At 36.9% G+C, this 15,609-nt stretch overlaps 1 protein-coding gene across 2 annotated transcripts in view; it reads left to right on the top strand.

Moving 5' to 3' along the window:
- The window catches only part of LOC120326695 (uncharacterized), a 28,830-nt gene extending 18,788 nt beyond the window's left edge, over positions 1-10,042 (top strand). For both annotated transcript variants that reach the window (XM_039393027.2, XM_039393028.2), the window contains 6 exons: positions 146-247; positions 1,104-1,196; positions 2,165-2,308; positions 3,467-3,598; positions 6,157-6,312; positions 7,038-10,042. In XM_039393027.2, coding sequence (XP_039248961.2) covers positions 146-247; positions 1,104-1,196; positions 2,165-2,308; positions 3,467-3,598; positions 6,157-6,312; positions 7,038-7,265 — 855 coding nt within the window. In that variant the 3' untranslated portion in view covers positions 7,266-10,042. The remainder of the gene's footprint in view (positions 1-145; positions 248-1,103; positions 1,197-2,164; positions 2,309-3,466; positions 3,599-6,156; positions 6,313-7,037) is intronic.
- The last annotated feature ends 5,567 nt before the right edge of the window (positions 10,043-15,609 follow it).

Raw genomic sequence — 15,609 nt, forward strand, 5'->3', positions numbered from 1 at the left:
CGTGAATATTCAAAATAAGGCGGGCAAGATCTAATCTAACAAGTATTTTTATCTAGTTTCATGCCCCCTCAAAAAATTGCCCCATCGTTTGAGAACCACTGGTTTAAAGTGAAATAATAATATTCTTGTAAATATGCCTCAATAGGAGAGAATTCAACGAGCAATAATAGAAGAGAGAAGGAAATCAGAGTTGCTACGGAAACAACAGCAGGAAGCTGCAAAGCATACTGTTGAGAAGGAAGTAAAGGTAGGAGGAGGTTTCGGTAACCTATGATCTTTGACCTTTGCCTCTGGCGGTTGACACATCGTGCTAACCATTGGGAATGTACTTGCCATTGGCCATTGCATCGCTGATTAAACAAAAACAGAAAATATGCCCTATAACGAGGAGTCCACCTGTCATACTAATCCCATTGTTTGTATCGCCATTATTACTTATCGATTTTAATCGGTAAGTATGTTGATAAGTATTTGTCTGTATGTTTGTTAGATGCACGCCATATCTCAAGAAAGCGAGATTGAATCTGCTCCAGATTTTGCATGTGCATTCATCTTATCTCGGACCAGAAGCCTATTGATTTTGGCCGAATTATGTCGTATAATTAGCGAGTTATCAATCAATTATTGATATAGTTATCTAGATTTTTGTGAAGCGAGAGAATTTTGAGACCCGCCGAGTGTGTGTGTGCGATGCGCAGTGCGCAAGTTACAAGAGCGGATGAATCGTTTCTGCAGTTTCTGTTTTGGGGGATCCCCTAACTATCGATCGATAAGTCTTCGGTTTCCAACCGATATTCTCGTTTTGTTATCATTAGCTGAATACATGGTGTCCATAAAGTTCATTTACAATTTTAATTTTGTTTTGAAGTCAGTTCTCAATATATCTTAACCAGGTTTGTTGTTTTTGAATCAGTAATTGTTCAAGTATTTTTTCTTTATTTAATACATCTGTGGACTGTGGAGGCCAAAGAAAATATATGGTATCGATAAATTACCTATGCAATTTTGAAAAATTCTAAGACTTTATGGACACCCTATATTTAAAAAGAAATGTTTCCAATTCTGTATTTTTGACTAAAAATTTCATTTTTTACATTGTCTAGGCATTCCAAGAAGCAACCGAGCGTGAGATTGACACAAAGTTGGATAAAGCGCAGAGAATGAAATTAGAAATGGAAATGAAAGAGATTAATAAGGTATAAAGCACATATCCAGATTCCATTTATTGTTCCTGGCAAACATTATGAAATGATCTGTCCATGCATATGAGCATTTGCAAAATATTTTGTAAGTGTCATTAACCTAAAACATTGCGCAGTCATTTTCGATTAATTCCACCAAGTCAATGATTGTCTTTCATGATTCGTGCCCTTCCCCCAGAGCAGAGGTCGGCAAACGAAGCCTTGCGGGCCAAATGCTTTTTTGCCCTCGAACGACCTTATTTTTGAAGCGAAACAAGGATTGCTCATAAATTTATTATCTGCAGATGTATGCCTTAAAAATGGCTGTTTTACAGCGTTCATCTTGTAGAAGTAGAGGAGATGCATGTCAGTTGCCAGTTTACTTGCCAATCATGCTCACCGTTAGCTAACTTCTACGTTAGCTCAACTATGCCTATTAATCCCATACCCGACTTGGAATGGTAACCGGACGAGAGGCCGTGGTTCGCCATATGGATAAGCCGTCTTATCGGCTTTCCTCTCCCCCGGGATAAATATGTAAATCCTATCTTATCCTATGCGCAGTTGCATTTCATATGACAATGTAAGAAATTAGGTTCTCCTTCATTAAATTCCAGTTGTGCCCCAGGTTTGAACGATTTAAAACATTGGTCCAAACAATATAGTAGTCCTCTCACTAACTAGTGAAGTGTGTCGTAAATCAGTGACAAATGGACTAACAAACAAAAACAATAATTCGTATTGATATCAAATAAAAAAAATATATCTGCCATACTTCATAGCTGGAACATTTGAAGGTAACAGGTGGGACGCCGGGACATGTTGGCTAAATCGGAACTATCCCGGCTAAATCGGGACATATGGTAATCTTCCCAAAGTAACGAAGCCATTCGCCAGGCTCAAAGGATAAGACTCACTGTCTTACAAGCTTTCCTTTCCTCCTTTCGGGACAAATTCAACATCTCTCCTATATTTTTTTTCAGCTGCAATATCTGAACAAATCTCAGCGTGAAAAATTTTTAAAACTCGAAAAAGAATTAAAGAAAAGGAAAGATGAAGATGAGGAAAGACTGAAAACTGAATTACAGAAAAGGATGGAAAAGGCTGAAATATTAAGAACAAGAAAGGTAACTTATTGAACAAGGCACTGTATAAGCTGTATAAGTATAATACAGTGATACCTCGGTAATCGAACATAATTCGTACCGGATTGCTGTTTGACTAACGATTTGTTTGAGTATCGAAACTTGGTATATATTTTAATTCGTTCTTATGCTTTTCAAAATACCTAAAATATTAACAAAACGTGTAGCCTACTTCTTGTTGGTCTTCGTGTCCATATATTTGAGCATCGCTCTCTCGTTGAGGCAGACCAGAGGATGTCGAGTACCACAGTTCCCAGCATTTTTTACTGAAAATTTTTGTTTGACTGCTGGGGTATCACTGTAGATACTTCAATGACATACCAACAGAACCAGCCCTAGAATGGCAGTATTACCGTAAAGTATAAACACAAACAGGAATGTAAGAATATATGTAGCTGCTTGTACGCAGGTCGCTGTGTGGAAGGAGATTTCTGAAATCCGCAGGTGGTTCATGGGTGCTCCCATAGTGTGTGTACCAGGTTAGGGGTTAGGCCATAATTTTATTCCGATTTTTCTTATTTTAGTTCTATTACAAGTTCGGGAACTGTCTTTGTTAGCCAAGTGAATACACCCCCTGCTCATAGATTTCAGTACCTTTACACAACTTGATGTAAAATAGGCAAACAAAATTAGTTACCTCCGTGTTGGTACACACACTTCTGGAGCGCCGGTTCAGGTCTTCACAGGCCATTTTTGTGACTTCTATAACCCACTAATTCCTTGCACCTGGTCTAAAAAGCGAATCATCTATACACTGAATTGGAAATCTAAATAAATGCCGTTGTTTGCCAAATGGGTGCTCCCGAAGTATGCGAACCAAGATGGCGGACATCGGAACGTAACATGGGTAACAGGTTAGGGTTAGGCCATAATTTTTTTCCAATTTTAGTCCTATTATCAGTTCGAAGACTAGCCAAGAGCATCCCGTAGTATTTATACCTAAAATTATGGCCTAACCCTAACCTAGTACACATATTACATTCCGATGTCCGCCATCTTGGTTCGCATACTTCGGGAGCCCCGCCAAATGATAATGCTATTTTATCCACTTTCCCCCTATTATCAATACAAAAATGCCACGTAAACTGCCCTGACCTTAGTTAAGCTTGGAATTTAAATAAACGAATTCGTTTTTACCAGATTGAAGCGCGGGAACAATCACTGAGATTACAAGCCAAAGAAGAGGATGAAAGAATGCAAAGAACCAAGGAAAAGCATGAAACACTGAATAAGAAGAATGATGAATACTTGCAATCTATTGCTGAACACAAGGTGGTGTGGTTGGAATTCGGTCATCTTTTTTTTTCACGCAATAAATTAAAGTGAGGGGAGGGGATCTGGAAATTTTGAAAAATTTTGCCATAGGGAGGGGACTTTCCCATTTTTACATTTTCAATTGTAAATATAAAAAGGTTCTTTAACCCTTTCCATGCTATTTTTATTTTTTATTAAATAATCGTATTTGCTACGCCGACTTTATGCATTTGTACCCCCACAACTAATCGATCGACTAACAAAAAAGTAATGATCCTCTGCTGCCCACTGACGGCTCGTTGGAAAGCTTATTTAAAGAGCTTGCAATTGGCGATTAAAAAAAATTTTTTTTTTAAAAGGGGTGGTTTGAGTCACAACCCGGATAGAAAAAAGGCATTTTTTTTTTCTTGGGTGTTGAAACTTCAAACCGTGATAAAAAATAGAAATATTCGCTAAATCCTTTACTGTTACCGCTTCTTGGTTGGCAAACAATAGAATAATATTGCTGTAGCAATTTCGTTATCTAACTCAAAATACTTTGGTAGATGGAAGAGATTTACCGTCGCTTATGTTAATCTCGAAGAAGACTTCTTATCAATAAACTAAAACCCGGAAAAACTAGACCAACAGTTTGCGACCGATTGCTCAATAAAACAGTGGAGTACATCAACGTACCCGCCGCAATCTAGCGAGTTTTGTCGTGGGTACGTATACGTGCCCACCGCACGGAAAGGGTTAAGTTGCTTCGAATATAAAAGGTTTTGTTGGCTCTTCTATTATCAACTATTAGTGTTTAGTTAAAAATTTCCCCAGCAGAGACTTGCAACTCAAATTTGATAAAAACATTATTTATGAATTCTAATGTAGCTGTCTTAGTGACTTTGTATTGAAACAAAGTCGCAAATGATTATTATGTTGCTATTATAGCCCAGAAATTCTACATAAATGTAGCAATATATATGAATGAGGATCTCAAGACTATTTGCCATCGCTAAAGTGGTACATATAGTCAGCTTGGTTGTTACAGTTTGAAGTATACCGTATATGCTCGTTTTACCGCCTGATCTTTATTAAGGGCCCGTTTGAATAGCCGCTCGTGTGAACAGAACATAAAAATAAATAAGGGCCGGTGCTTGAATACCCGCCCGATGTAAAAGCTGATTTTTCAGTGGTAGAGAACAATAGGAAATAAGAAGCGCTTTTGTCACAACGCTTTTCCCGCGACATTTTGTAATTTTTTTAATTTTCGCAAATCCCAAAGAGAAGAAAGAGACATTTAAGTACATAACAGATAGCATTGATTGCGTAACACCATGGTTCTCAAACTAGGCGTCGCGACAAGTGCGTCATCTCAATATTAATAGGGCGTCGCAAAACTTTTCTTTTTTTGCGGATTTGTACCTGCGGTGCGTAGAAAAAGTCAAAATTTTCGTTATTCTCGTTTAAATCATACTTTAAAACTGGAAATAACAATATATTAATTATTGTAACGATCGAAAATAACAAGCGCCCGTGCTTGAATAAGGGCCCGGTTAGTGAGTTGGTTGAAAAAAATAAGGGCCCGGGCTACAAAACGAGTAAATACGGTATGTGACATTCACTTTTTGCATATCTGACTTGAAACATGTTGCCATCAATCAGTGTTTAGCCTCATATTTGAGCTGTTTTACACTCTTTTCTTCTATATAAATATGGAAACCGCCCAGGTAATAACCCTGTGCTAGAAGAGCTCTTCGTCGTGACATGATGGTTCATGAAACTCTAATTGGCTATGGCTTCCATCTCCATCCAAGTTGAAGCATCTGAAACTATACATGGTGTCGTAGGCTTGATGATGACCAGTTGAGACTTCTTAGAAATTTCAATGAAATATAGCAGGGTGGTCCAAACCCAGGCCCGCGGGCCACATGTGGCGCGCTGCTTCATTAACTGTGGCCCGCGTCATATTCGGAGAGTAATCAATAAATCGCAATTAATTGAAAAAACATATTGTTACATATTATTGAGACATATATTTGACACTAATGTCACTGAATTGACTAGTGTTATGGCTATAGCTGAGGCAAATAGCAAAGTTGAATGGTTGTAGCAAAGTTGGCAGTCTAAATTATTATCTGGCTTTCTATCTTTTTGGTCGGGAATATATGCTATCAATATAGGTGTCATAGAAAAATAAAAATCGAATGCGGATTCCATTAGCCTGTGATGGCGATATCTGATACTTATGTGTTTGCACAATAAGAGTGTTTGTTTTGTATTGCACTGTTTACCTATTCTTGGCACTATTGTGGCCCGCAAACAATGAAAAAATAAATTTGTGGCCCGCGGAGCCGACAACCTTGGACCACCCTGAAATATAGCATCATATATATGAAAACAAATAATCGGCTAACTATTCCCATACTCGACATGGACCCGTAACCGGACGAAAGGCCGTGGTTTGCCATCAGAGGAAACTGTGTTATCAGATTTTCTCCGCCATGATAAATATCAAAATCCTATCCTATTGTGTGATGTTTAAATTTCATGGGCAAATTATTATTTTTCAAATCAAAAAATTATTTTTCATATCTCAGAAAGAATTATTGAAAAAGGCGAACTCAACTCTGATGCAAAATATTCAAACAAAATCGAAACGAGCTCAACAATTAAGAGAAGTTTCTCAGGAAGAACAGAAACGTCGACTAAAACAGATTGAAGAAGAAGAGAAAAAATATTTATCAGAGACTAAAGTAGGTGTTTTGATATAATCAGGGGGAGAGGAAAGCTGATAATATGGAGCTTGTTCAGGCAAAGGAATAGTTAAACAGTTAATTTTATCCAATTTTAATTTATGTTCGATATTCGAAAATAATATTTTCAAACAATGCTGTGGCGTCATAGTTTGACAAGGTTTTATGTATATTGTAATCAGTCGTATTTTCAAACTTTTCAAAAGTCAGAAATTTCAACCAAAATTCAAAAAGTAATTTTCTTAAGTAATAAATTAATTCCCTTGATCCCATCCACAGCGTAGTTCCAGAATGTATATTCTTTACGTTTTAAACCTTACTTAAGGTTTTATCCTGATATCACGACCAGCTTTTATTTATTTGTTTTTATCAGTCAGTAATCAGTAATTTATTTTTTCACCATTCCAAAGCACACAATGTGAATACACAATACAAGAAATAGGAAATATGGTACTTTAGGGTGAAGGGAGGCGCGAGACACCAAGACTGGTGATCGAGCAGCGACACCCATGACAAGTCTAACAGTAATAGATAAATAACAGTAATATATAAATCAAACAAACTATAAATATTAGAACAGGTTTACGTTAAAGTAAGTCGAGGCGACCTGTCATTTTATTCCCTGTGATGCTGGTTATGGAGTCAGAATAAACTTATACTTATGTATCGGTGATAGTAGATTTATTTGATTCATGTGATTTATTCCATTTCTATCATATTATCAGGATTTCCTCGAAGCCAAAGACTATCGTTCCAAGACACACCAGCAGTTAAAAGAAGCCGCAATACAACTATCTCGAGCCAATGCAAGGGCGGCGGAAGCGGCGAGGTCAGAGGTCAAACAAAAGGACGATACTTTCTTACAATCGCATAATCACGCTGCGTTAATTTCATCAATCGGACGAGGCCCAAGAACTGGACTTGTAAACGCTTCTACTGTTAAACTCGGATAGCTATTTATCCCATATGTGTTGGAAAAAAATCCCTCCATGGAAATTTTCACTTTCTCCATTTTTTCTTCAAAAAATAGTTTTTCTGAAAATTCATCACTCGGAAAGCTTCGCTAATGCCCAAATTCTTTTAAAGCCCCCCCCCCTCCCCCCTCTCAGCAAGTTAACCGCAAGAAATATATTTTTAAGAAATATGTTGAAAATTGCACTCTGACAGAATTCAACTCTAACCTCTAATAATATCCGCAAGCAACTTCCCTTCAAACTCCAAACAAATCTACGCTACTAATTTCATCATTTTGGCGAGGCTTAAGTACTGGAATTGTAAACGCTTCTACAGTTAAACCTGAGTAATTAGTTATTCTAGAAGAGGCTTCCCCTTTCAAGTGCAGTCAGAAAGATACTTCCCACAAACAATTCCTTTGAATATTTTTCCCTCTGAAATTAAACCGATGAAAATTCCGTGATGTAATATTCAACCAGAAAATGCACCAAGAATTAGACTACTGTTAAAATTGGCGCTTGAAATTCTTCCCTCAAAAATTTTCTCCAGAAAGAATAGACTCTCTGGAAGTTTCTCTCTCGGAGAGTGTTACTCAAAGTTTCCTCCAACAAAAATTCATTTGTCCAAAAAATAATTTCTTTGGAAGTTCATTTCACTCTTAGAAAGTTACAGCACAAAAATTACACCGGAAAAATTCAATCCTGACTCCCTATAAGAAACGCTTTTAAATATTCAACCCAAAAAATTTTGAAACTCTTTTGAAAATTGAAAATTTCTTTCTAGAAATAATGCAATCCCAACTCAAGCTTGCATTGAGAAGATTTTTGGGAGTGATTTTCTGGGGGAATTTACCTTGCACTGTTTTAGTTTACAAATTGTATTTTCAGGAAATATGCCCTTAGATGCATTTAATACAGTACTTTAGTAATGGACATGTTAAGATGAAAGCACATATATTGGTATATGACATTATTATGTTACTTAATTGCTATCGTTTGCTTGCTTAAGTTTTTTATGATTAATGATATTTTTAGTGAATCTCTGCCATCATATATCATGTCATTATTAGCAGTTCCTACTGTAGGCAGCAGGGCTGTGATGTGGAAAGGTTCCAGTCCTTTCAAATGATAGTAACTCCTTGCATGTTGTCAGATATCAGTGGCTGACATGAGGTGCGACTAAGCGTCGTTCACATACCTTAGACCTGCAGTTTTGAATACGTCAGAGATCTGTTTTTTCTTTTGTTAATCTTCATATTTCGGGATAATAATCTGGATGAGTGAATTTGAGGTATATATGGCTCTTTTTGTGTAATATATTTAGGTTATATTCAAATTATTACTCAAATAAATTTTTTGCATGATTTCAGCGGACACAAGTGGAACGGATGAAGCACTCCGATAGGCCTGGCTGGCTGTAAATCACTCACCCTCTGCTTTGTATCATGCATTGTAGGCATCATGCAGTAAATAGTTGCTTTTTCTTTCATTTATATGTGTTATTTGGTGTATTTATTTGCTATTTTGTTCCCATACATGTGCGAGTGTCGTTAGACATCTTCGGACAACTGTTAAACGAGTACTTTTGAGTATATGGTCATTATTTCTATGTTTTGGCACTGGCCAGAGTTCATGTTTGCACATAGATGCATTTTTCTTTATTTTGTTATATGTGCTATTTGGTTTATTTATGTGCTATTTTGTTCCCATACATGTGCGAGTGTCGTTAGACATCTTCGGACAACTGTTAAACGAGTACTTTTGAGTATATAGTCATTATTTCTACGGGCTGGAGTTCATGTCTGCATAACTCATATCCTCATAGATGCATTTACCTTTATTTTGCTTTGAATGCTATTTCGTGTTTTCTTGTACATATGTGGCCAAACGTCTTTGGCAGTTAACTGTGCATTTTGTGCAACTGTGCTATTGAGTATATCGACATCATTTCTATGTGTTTCGGAACTGTTTGAATTTCATATATATGTAAACATTTTTCGATATCTTGTGAGATGTGAGTATATACATGTGGTGAATTGCTGTCAGGAATCGACTGTGAAATTGTACTTTGCAGAATGTGTGTATCCACATATTTCACATGCCCATAGATGTGTTTTGTGTGTCATTGTGTGTTTGTGGCCAAATTTTGTTGGGAATCGACTGTGAAATTCTGTTTATTTCAATGTGTGTATCTGCATATTTCACATGCCCATAGATGCACTTTTTGTTTTTCATTGTGTGTATGTGACCAAATGTTGTTTAGGATAGACTGTAAAATTGTACTTTTCAATGTGCGTATATACATATTTCATATGCCCATAGATGCATTTATGTGTCATTGTGTGTATGTGACCAAATGCTGTTAGGGATCGACTGTGAAATTGTACTTTTCAATACACGTGTTTACATATTTCACATGCCCATAGATGCGTTTCATGTGTTATTGTGTGCATATGTGACCAAATGCTGTCAGGAATAGACTGTGAAATTGTACTTTTCAATGTGTGTATCCATATATTCCACATGCCCATAGATGCATTTATGTGTCATTGTGTGTATGTGACCAAATATTGTTGGGAATCGACTGTAAATCTTTGCACGCCTAAGTGATACATGGACTTGGGTATAAGAGTTTATTTCGATTCATAGTCAACACAAAAGAAGATGAAATAGTTTGATATCGAACCTAAAACTAATGCTATCTGGTTTAATCGTCTGAGAGTTGATGAGAAAAATTGGGTATTTCCATGTCATCATTGGGTATGTGTTCACACTTTTGAGACTCTCAAAGATTTTTTCAAGATTTCTCTCCAAATGAAGCCCCAATCAGACCTAAAATATCTAGTTTACCACCTGGGAGTGGATGAAAAAAATTAGGTATTTCCATGTCATTGGGTATCTGTTCATATTTAATATGTATCAGGAATGATACCATACCCTGAGTACTCTTTTTCGAGTGTTCCATATCTTAGCTCCGAACAAAGCCTAACCCATCAGCTAATGATAAACATTTATGGTATAATCCTGTGCTCTTTTATTTTAACTTACAATTTATTTTTATATCAATATGAAATCGATAGTATGAAGATATCTGATGATGGTGAATTGTAGAGTTCTGGAACTACTTTATTTAGTGAAATTATGATTTGATGCTTATCCCATGGGTAGGGGGAGGGAAACACGATAACAGTTTTTTTTATATGCAGAACTACGGCCTACGTCAGGGGTCGGCAACCTATGGCACGCGGAGTAATATAATCCGTCCCGCGGCGCTTCACTGAATTATAGTAGCAAAACAGCCGTTTTGACGATTACATTCTTTAGACTATATTATATTATAGGCTAACAAGTATATAATTCACAATTACTCGTTAAATGGGCCTATAATTGAAGTATAATTAGTCAAATGGCAACAAAACGCAGAAAAGTTGATACTAGTTGCGAAGGGTGGAAAATATTGTAATAGAATTTTTTGAGATGCAATGAGGAAATAAATCTATATTCTATTCGAGAGATGTGTTGCATTTCTTTATTATTATAAAAAATACCATCCGTTCGGTTTTCAACTTTCTAAAAATATGTGCTGCCCGCCAATGACTTGCAACCCTTAATTTTGGCCCGCGAGCGACAAAAGGTTGCCGACCCCTAGCCTACGTGAACCACCCTACGACGGCGAGGGGTAGAGCTGAGATCTGAAGCCCAACCCGAAATTCGGTCCTGAAATGTCAATCATTACGTCTAGGTCGGGTTGGGCTTCTATATCGCTGACTTTTTTTTTGAATAAATATATGTTTATAAAAGAATATATACTAAAATATGTGTGGAATTCAAGGAACTCCTAAATTTCGGGCTCGGGCCTGCGATTCCAGTTAATTAGTCGGGTTCAATACCCACGAACACGGGCTGGAATTTTTGGGCCCGATCTTAGTCTAGCAATCTTCTCGCACATAATTATTCCGCGGGATGATTAGCGGTGCTGTGGCAAGGGTATACCTAACGCTTGGAACGATGCGCCACACCGCCGCCAATAGGGAAAGAATAGTCGATTTTCCATATGTACGGCCTGTCGTTTGATTATAAGTTCCTGTTATCAGTTCATGTTCATGGGAATAGTCAAATTGTGTATTTAGTATTTGTTTGAACAGACTTTGGTGTTGCCATAAAGGTATAAACAGTACAGGTCTATTAGGTCCCTAAAAAAACACCCACAAAACAATGAACACACAAAAGTTTGGCAAAACTGGCAAAACCTTCATTGATGTTTAAAACATGTAGAAATACATGTGTAAGTTTACCCAAAACATGTATAAAGAAAGATAAAAAAACACGAACGTGTAGCATTCGCGCGTTTAACTTGTGTAAAAAACACAGAAACACACTACAGGCATGGTGAGTTTTAATATAGAACTGTTGCGGATATGATGTGTCCGAGATGGTGACCGTACATTTGAACTCACGTACATTTGAACCCATGTGTATATCCGCGGGTTCAATCTATATGCATGTGCTAAAACCCATGGGTTAGGGTTAGTATGGGTTCAAATATCCGCAAAACAAAAAAAAATTCCATAGGTGCAATATATGCAGGTGCAATTGTCGTGGGTTCAAATGTACGGGAACCGTCCGAGATAACTTGATTGAGGTAAACAACTGCGAAGTAATGTGATAATTGAAAATGTCAGAAAATTTATATAAATTCTAAATGTTCCGCATAGAATTCTTTATTATGAAGAAGCCGTAGCCAACACAGGTTACTGGAAACCACCCTGCGACGGCGGGAGAAGCATAGAACGCTCTGTACTACTTACAGACTTCGTTTATTTTGAAGACCAAGACCAGTCTTTGCTATATCAGAGGGCCGTGGTTAGCAAATTGCGATGTGAAGCACACATCCGTGTCTTAGGCCAGTAAGGTCTTGGACATGTATGATGTATCCCGTCTCTGTTCTACCGTTTTTTTATTATGCAGATACATTTTTTAGGCAAACAAGAGAGCTATGCACAAATATATGGACACGTAGCGCCACCCAATGGCAATAATTTTGATGACGTCATAGCGAAAAAAAAGTAATACCCTTCTGGAGAAAAATTTTATCTTTAACCACTGAAAATTTTAAAGCAATTGGTCCAGTATTCGAAGAGAAAATCGATTTTTTTAAAATGGAGACGGAGACAAATACCAATAACAACAAAATTTTGAAACGATCGTTATGTCCATTTCGTGTCCAATAAACATACGTACCTACAACAATTCTAACCTAAAGATTATAAAAATCTGTATTGGGAGAACTATAACCCCGCTAGCTGTCGCCATTGAGTCATCATTTTCAAGCACAAAAAACAACTATACATGGCGGTCAAATCCTTTCGAAAATCGAATATGCAAGCGTCATAAATTGGTTCGGGTAACATTAAATTCTCATATATCAAATTCCTTTACCTAACATATTCGCATAACGAAACGTTAGGAAAAGGATACTTTAAAGTAAATACTTTAAGCTTTTACACGTATTTTAGGATATATGGTAGGATTTAAATATTTACCCCGGGGGAGAGGAAGGTTGATGAGACGTCCTAATTGTATGTAAAACACAAACTCTCGTTCGGTTATCAGTTCCTGTGTGATTTAGGATTAGTTAGCCATTTATTTGTTTTTTTGGAAGCATGGATCTGATGGTGTAGGAAGGCGTAAACGGCTTCTAATGACACGTTCTGTAAATTTTACTTCAATTCTACGAAAGAAAACATCTACATTGTAACCTCGTAAACTTGGGGGTAAAAGCTGCCGTTAGCACAATTCTCGATCAGGTGTAAAGTTGTACGAGAAACATCGATGACGAGGGAATTCTTGACAGATTCTTGAATTAAAAAAAATTGCTCGAAGCGTGGTCATGCACACTCACTCTCAAGTGAAGGAGACTCATCTCTGAGCTAAGCTACGGGCTACCCTTGAATATCAAGATACCAAATCATCACTGAATGGAAGTTTCCCCGACCCTCGACCCCTGAAATTTATCCTTATACTTTACTATTGAAAATTTTTCATTTTTATTTTAGGCGTGTTTTGAAGTGTTGACGCTTACAAACCGAGGTACAATTGCAGTTGTTACGCTGTTGTTGTCTTTTTGCTGATTGGTTATGATTACTGAAATGAACAAGGAAATTAAATCGGGAAAGCCATAACTGACCAACAGTTACGACCCACTATAAATGCTTTCGCACATATTCATTCGAGGAATGTCACGGACGGCTCTTTGATAGTTCGGCTCTCGTTCGCTAGTTACCCTTGATAAATATAAACCCTGCAATACACTGGCGCCTTTGGGCCAACATTTAAGCGATATTTTACTTAAAAAGCAAATAAAAATCAGAGGAAAGTCAAGAAAAAAAGAGACAATGCGTCGCGTATTGCACGACTCGGTAAATATCGTTCGTCTGCTGAAGACGATATGCAACCAAGAGACTTGTTCGCAAACAATGTGTGACAATGTAGTGCCATTATTACGACAAAATAAGAATAATAGAGACTAGATTGTAAATTTACCTTATTATCACATCACAAATAATCGTCGTCATCATATTTTTGGAAAATTCATTGGTTTGAAGTCTTCGGCAACGTTATTCAATTTTCAATTTTTAAGGATAATTACGATCGAACTAAAGTTTTCCTGGTCAACGTATATTCCCAACATCTAATGACTCATCCACGAAAGCTCAAGTCAATTCGTTCACATACTGCAGGTCTTAATTCCCGTACGAAAGACACAAAAATATACAAAACAAAATGCAAATAAAGAGGCGCATAAAAAGAATATTAGATGCAGCCATGATATAGAAGTCCTACTTATATCGGATTCGGCAATTTCAAAACATTTTTCCAATACCCATTGATAAGTTTATGAAATAGAAATTCTCGACAGTTATCGATGAAAAAATTTTTGTAAACGTAACGTGACGAGTCATAGGGCTGCTGGCGTGAAGCAAATGAGCAAGAATCGGAAATGCATCAAATCTTTTTATTCATCATAGATACTTATATTGTGTGTCACAGAGTCAAATTGCCACTTAAATGTGTTATCTTTATTTAAACTTTTTTTTTAATTTTAGCAACTTCACTACATTTTTGCCCTGTGGGTTGTAGTATTTTTGTACTATTGCGAAGCTCAAAATAAATTATTTCATGGTGCTCAATAGATAGTTGTTGCGCAACGCCCCAAACCAAACAACAATGGAGATGTTTACAGCGCTTAATAGGGCAACTTTTTTCACACGGGTTTTCGTAAAATCTGGCATCGGAAAGTTCATGTGATTCATCCAAAGATCTTGACACTACTTGACCAAGTTATATATATAAACATTCCATTGTTCCGTCAAATAACTATTGTTATATCATAATCACTCTCGAATATTGTCAGATCTTTGCCGACGAATTCAAATATTTGTAGATTGTTACCATTGTTACGTATCCTTTATTATGCTGTCATAATCTTATGTACTTTAAATAACTTCCGTGCAGTTTATTCACAGAATTCTTTTGATTTGAATCAATTCACGTCAAGAGTGATATTAATCACCCTATAACTAGAATAGAGATACATTGCTAAATATATATTTCATTTTGAATGCGGCCATGGTACAAAAATTGGCGCTTTAGAAGTGTGTGTATCAATATGGAGGTAACAAATTTTGTTCGCCTACTTTACATCAAGCTGTGTAAAGGGACTGAAACCTATAGGCAGGGGGTATATTCACTTGTCTAACACAGACAGTCCCCGAACTCGTAATAGTACTAAAGTAACGAAAATGGGAATAAAATTATGGCCCTAACCCTACCCTGGTACATACACCACGGAAGTATCCAAAAATTAAGAAAAGTGCCAAAACTTCAAATGAGGTTTGAAACATGCGACAAAATAGAACGGCATGGGTTATCGTACCTTGTGACCGCATATGTGAATCAAGCTTGATTCGATCTTACCAAAAACCGTATACCGTATTTTACGATTTTATTCAAAGCGCGCCTTATGGTCGTCGTAAAATAGTTATATTGTCGTCATTACGGGGGGCGGATAAATAATGCGCAATTAACTGTTCCGCGCCCGACTAAAACATTCGAAATGCAAGGGGTCGCTTTAGGCCCTTAATATGCATAACGTTATTATAAAACAATAAAAATTGTCAATTTTTCCACTTATGTATGTGTGTATAGTTACTACTATCAGTGCCCACGCGCTAATTCTTTGATTTATTTATCTTAGACTGGGATAAATTGTTACCCTGCCTTCCATCCTATAACTCAAGATAAACAGACATAGAAAACGTATATATCAGAAAATTTATGGTGG

Source organism: Styela clava, chromosome 4 (genome assembly GCF_964204865.1).
Source record: "Styela clava chromosome 4, kaStyClav1.hap1.2, whole genome shotgun sequence".
Taxonomy (NCBI): Eukaryota; Metazoa; Chordata; class Ascidiacea; order Stolidobranchia; family Styelidae; genus Styela; species Styela clava.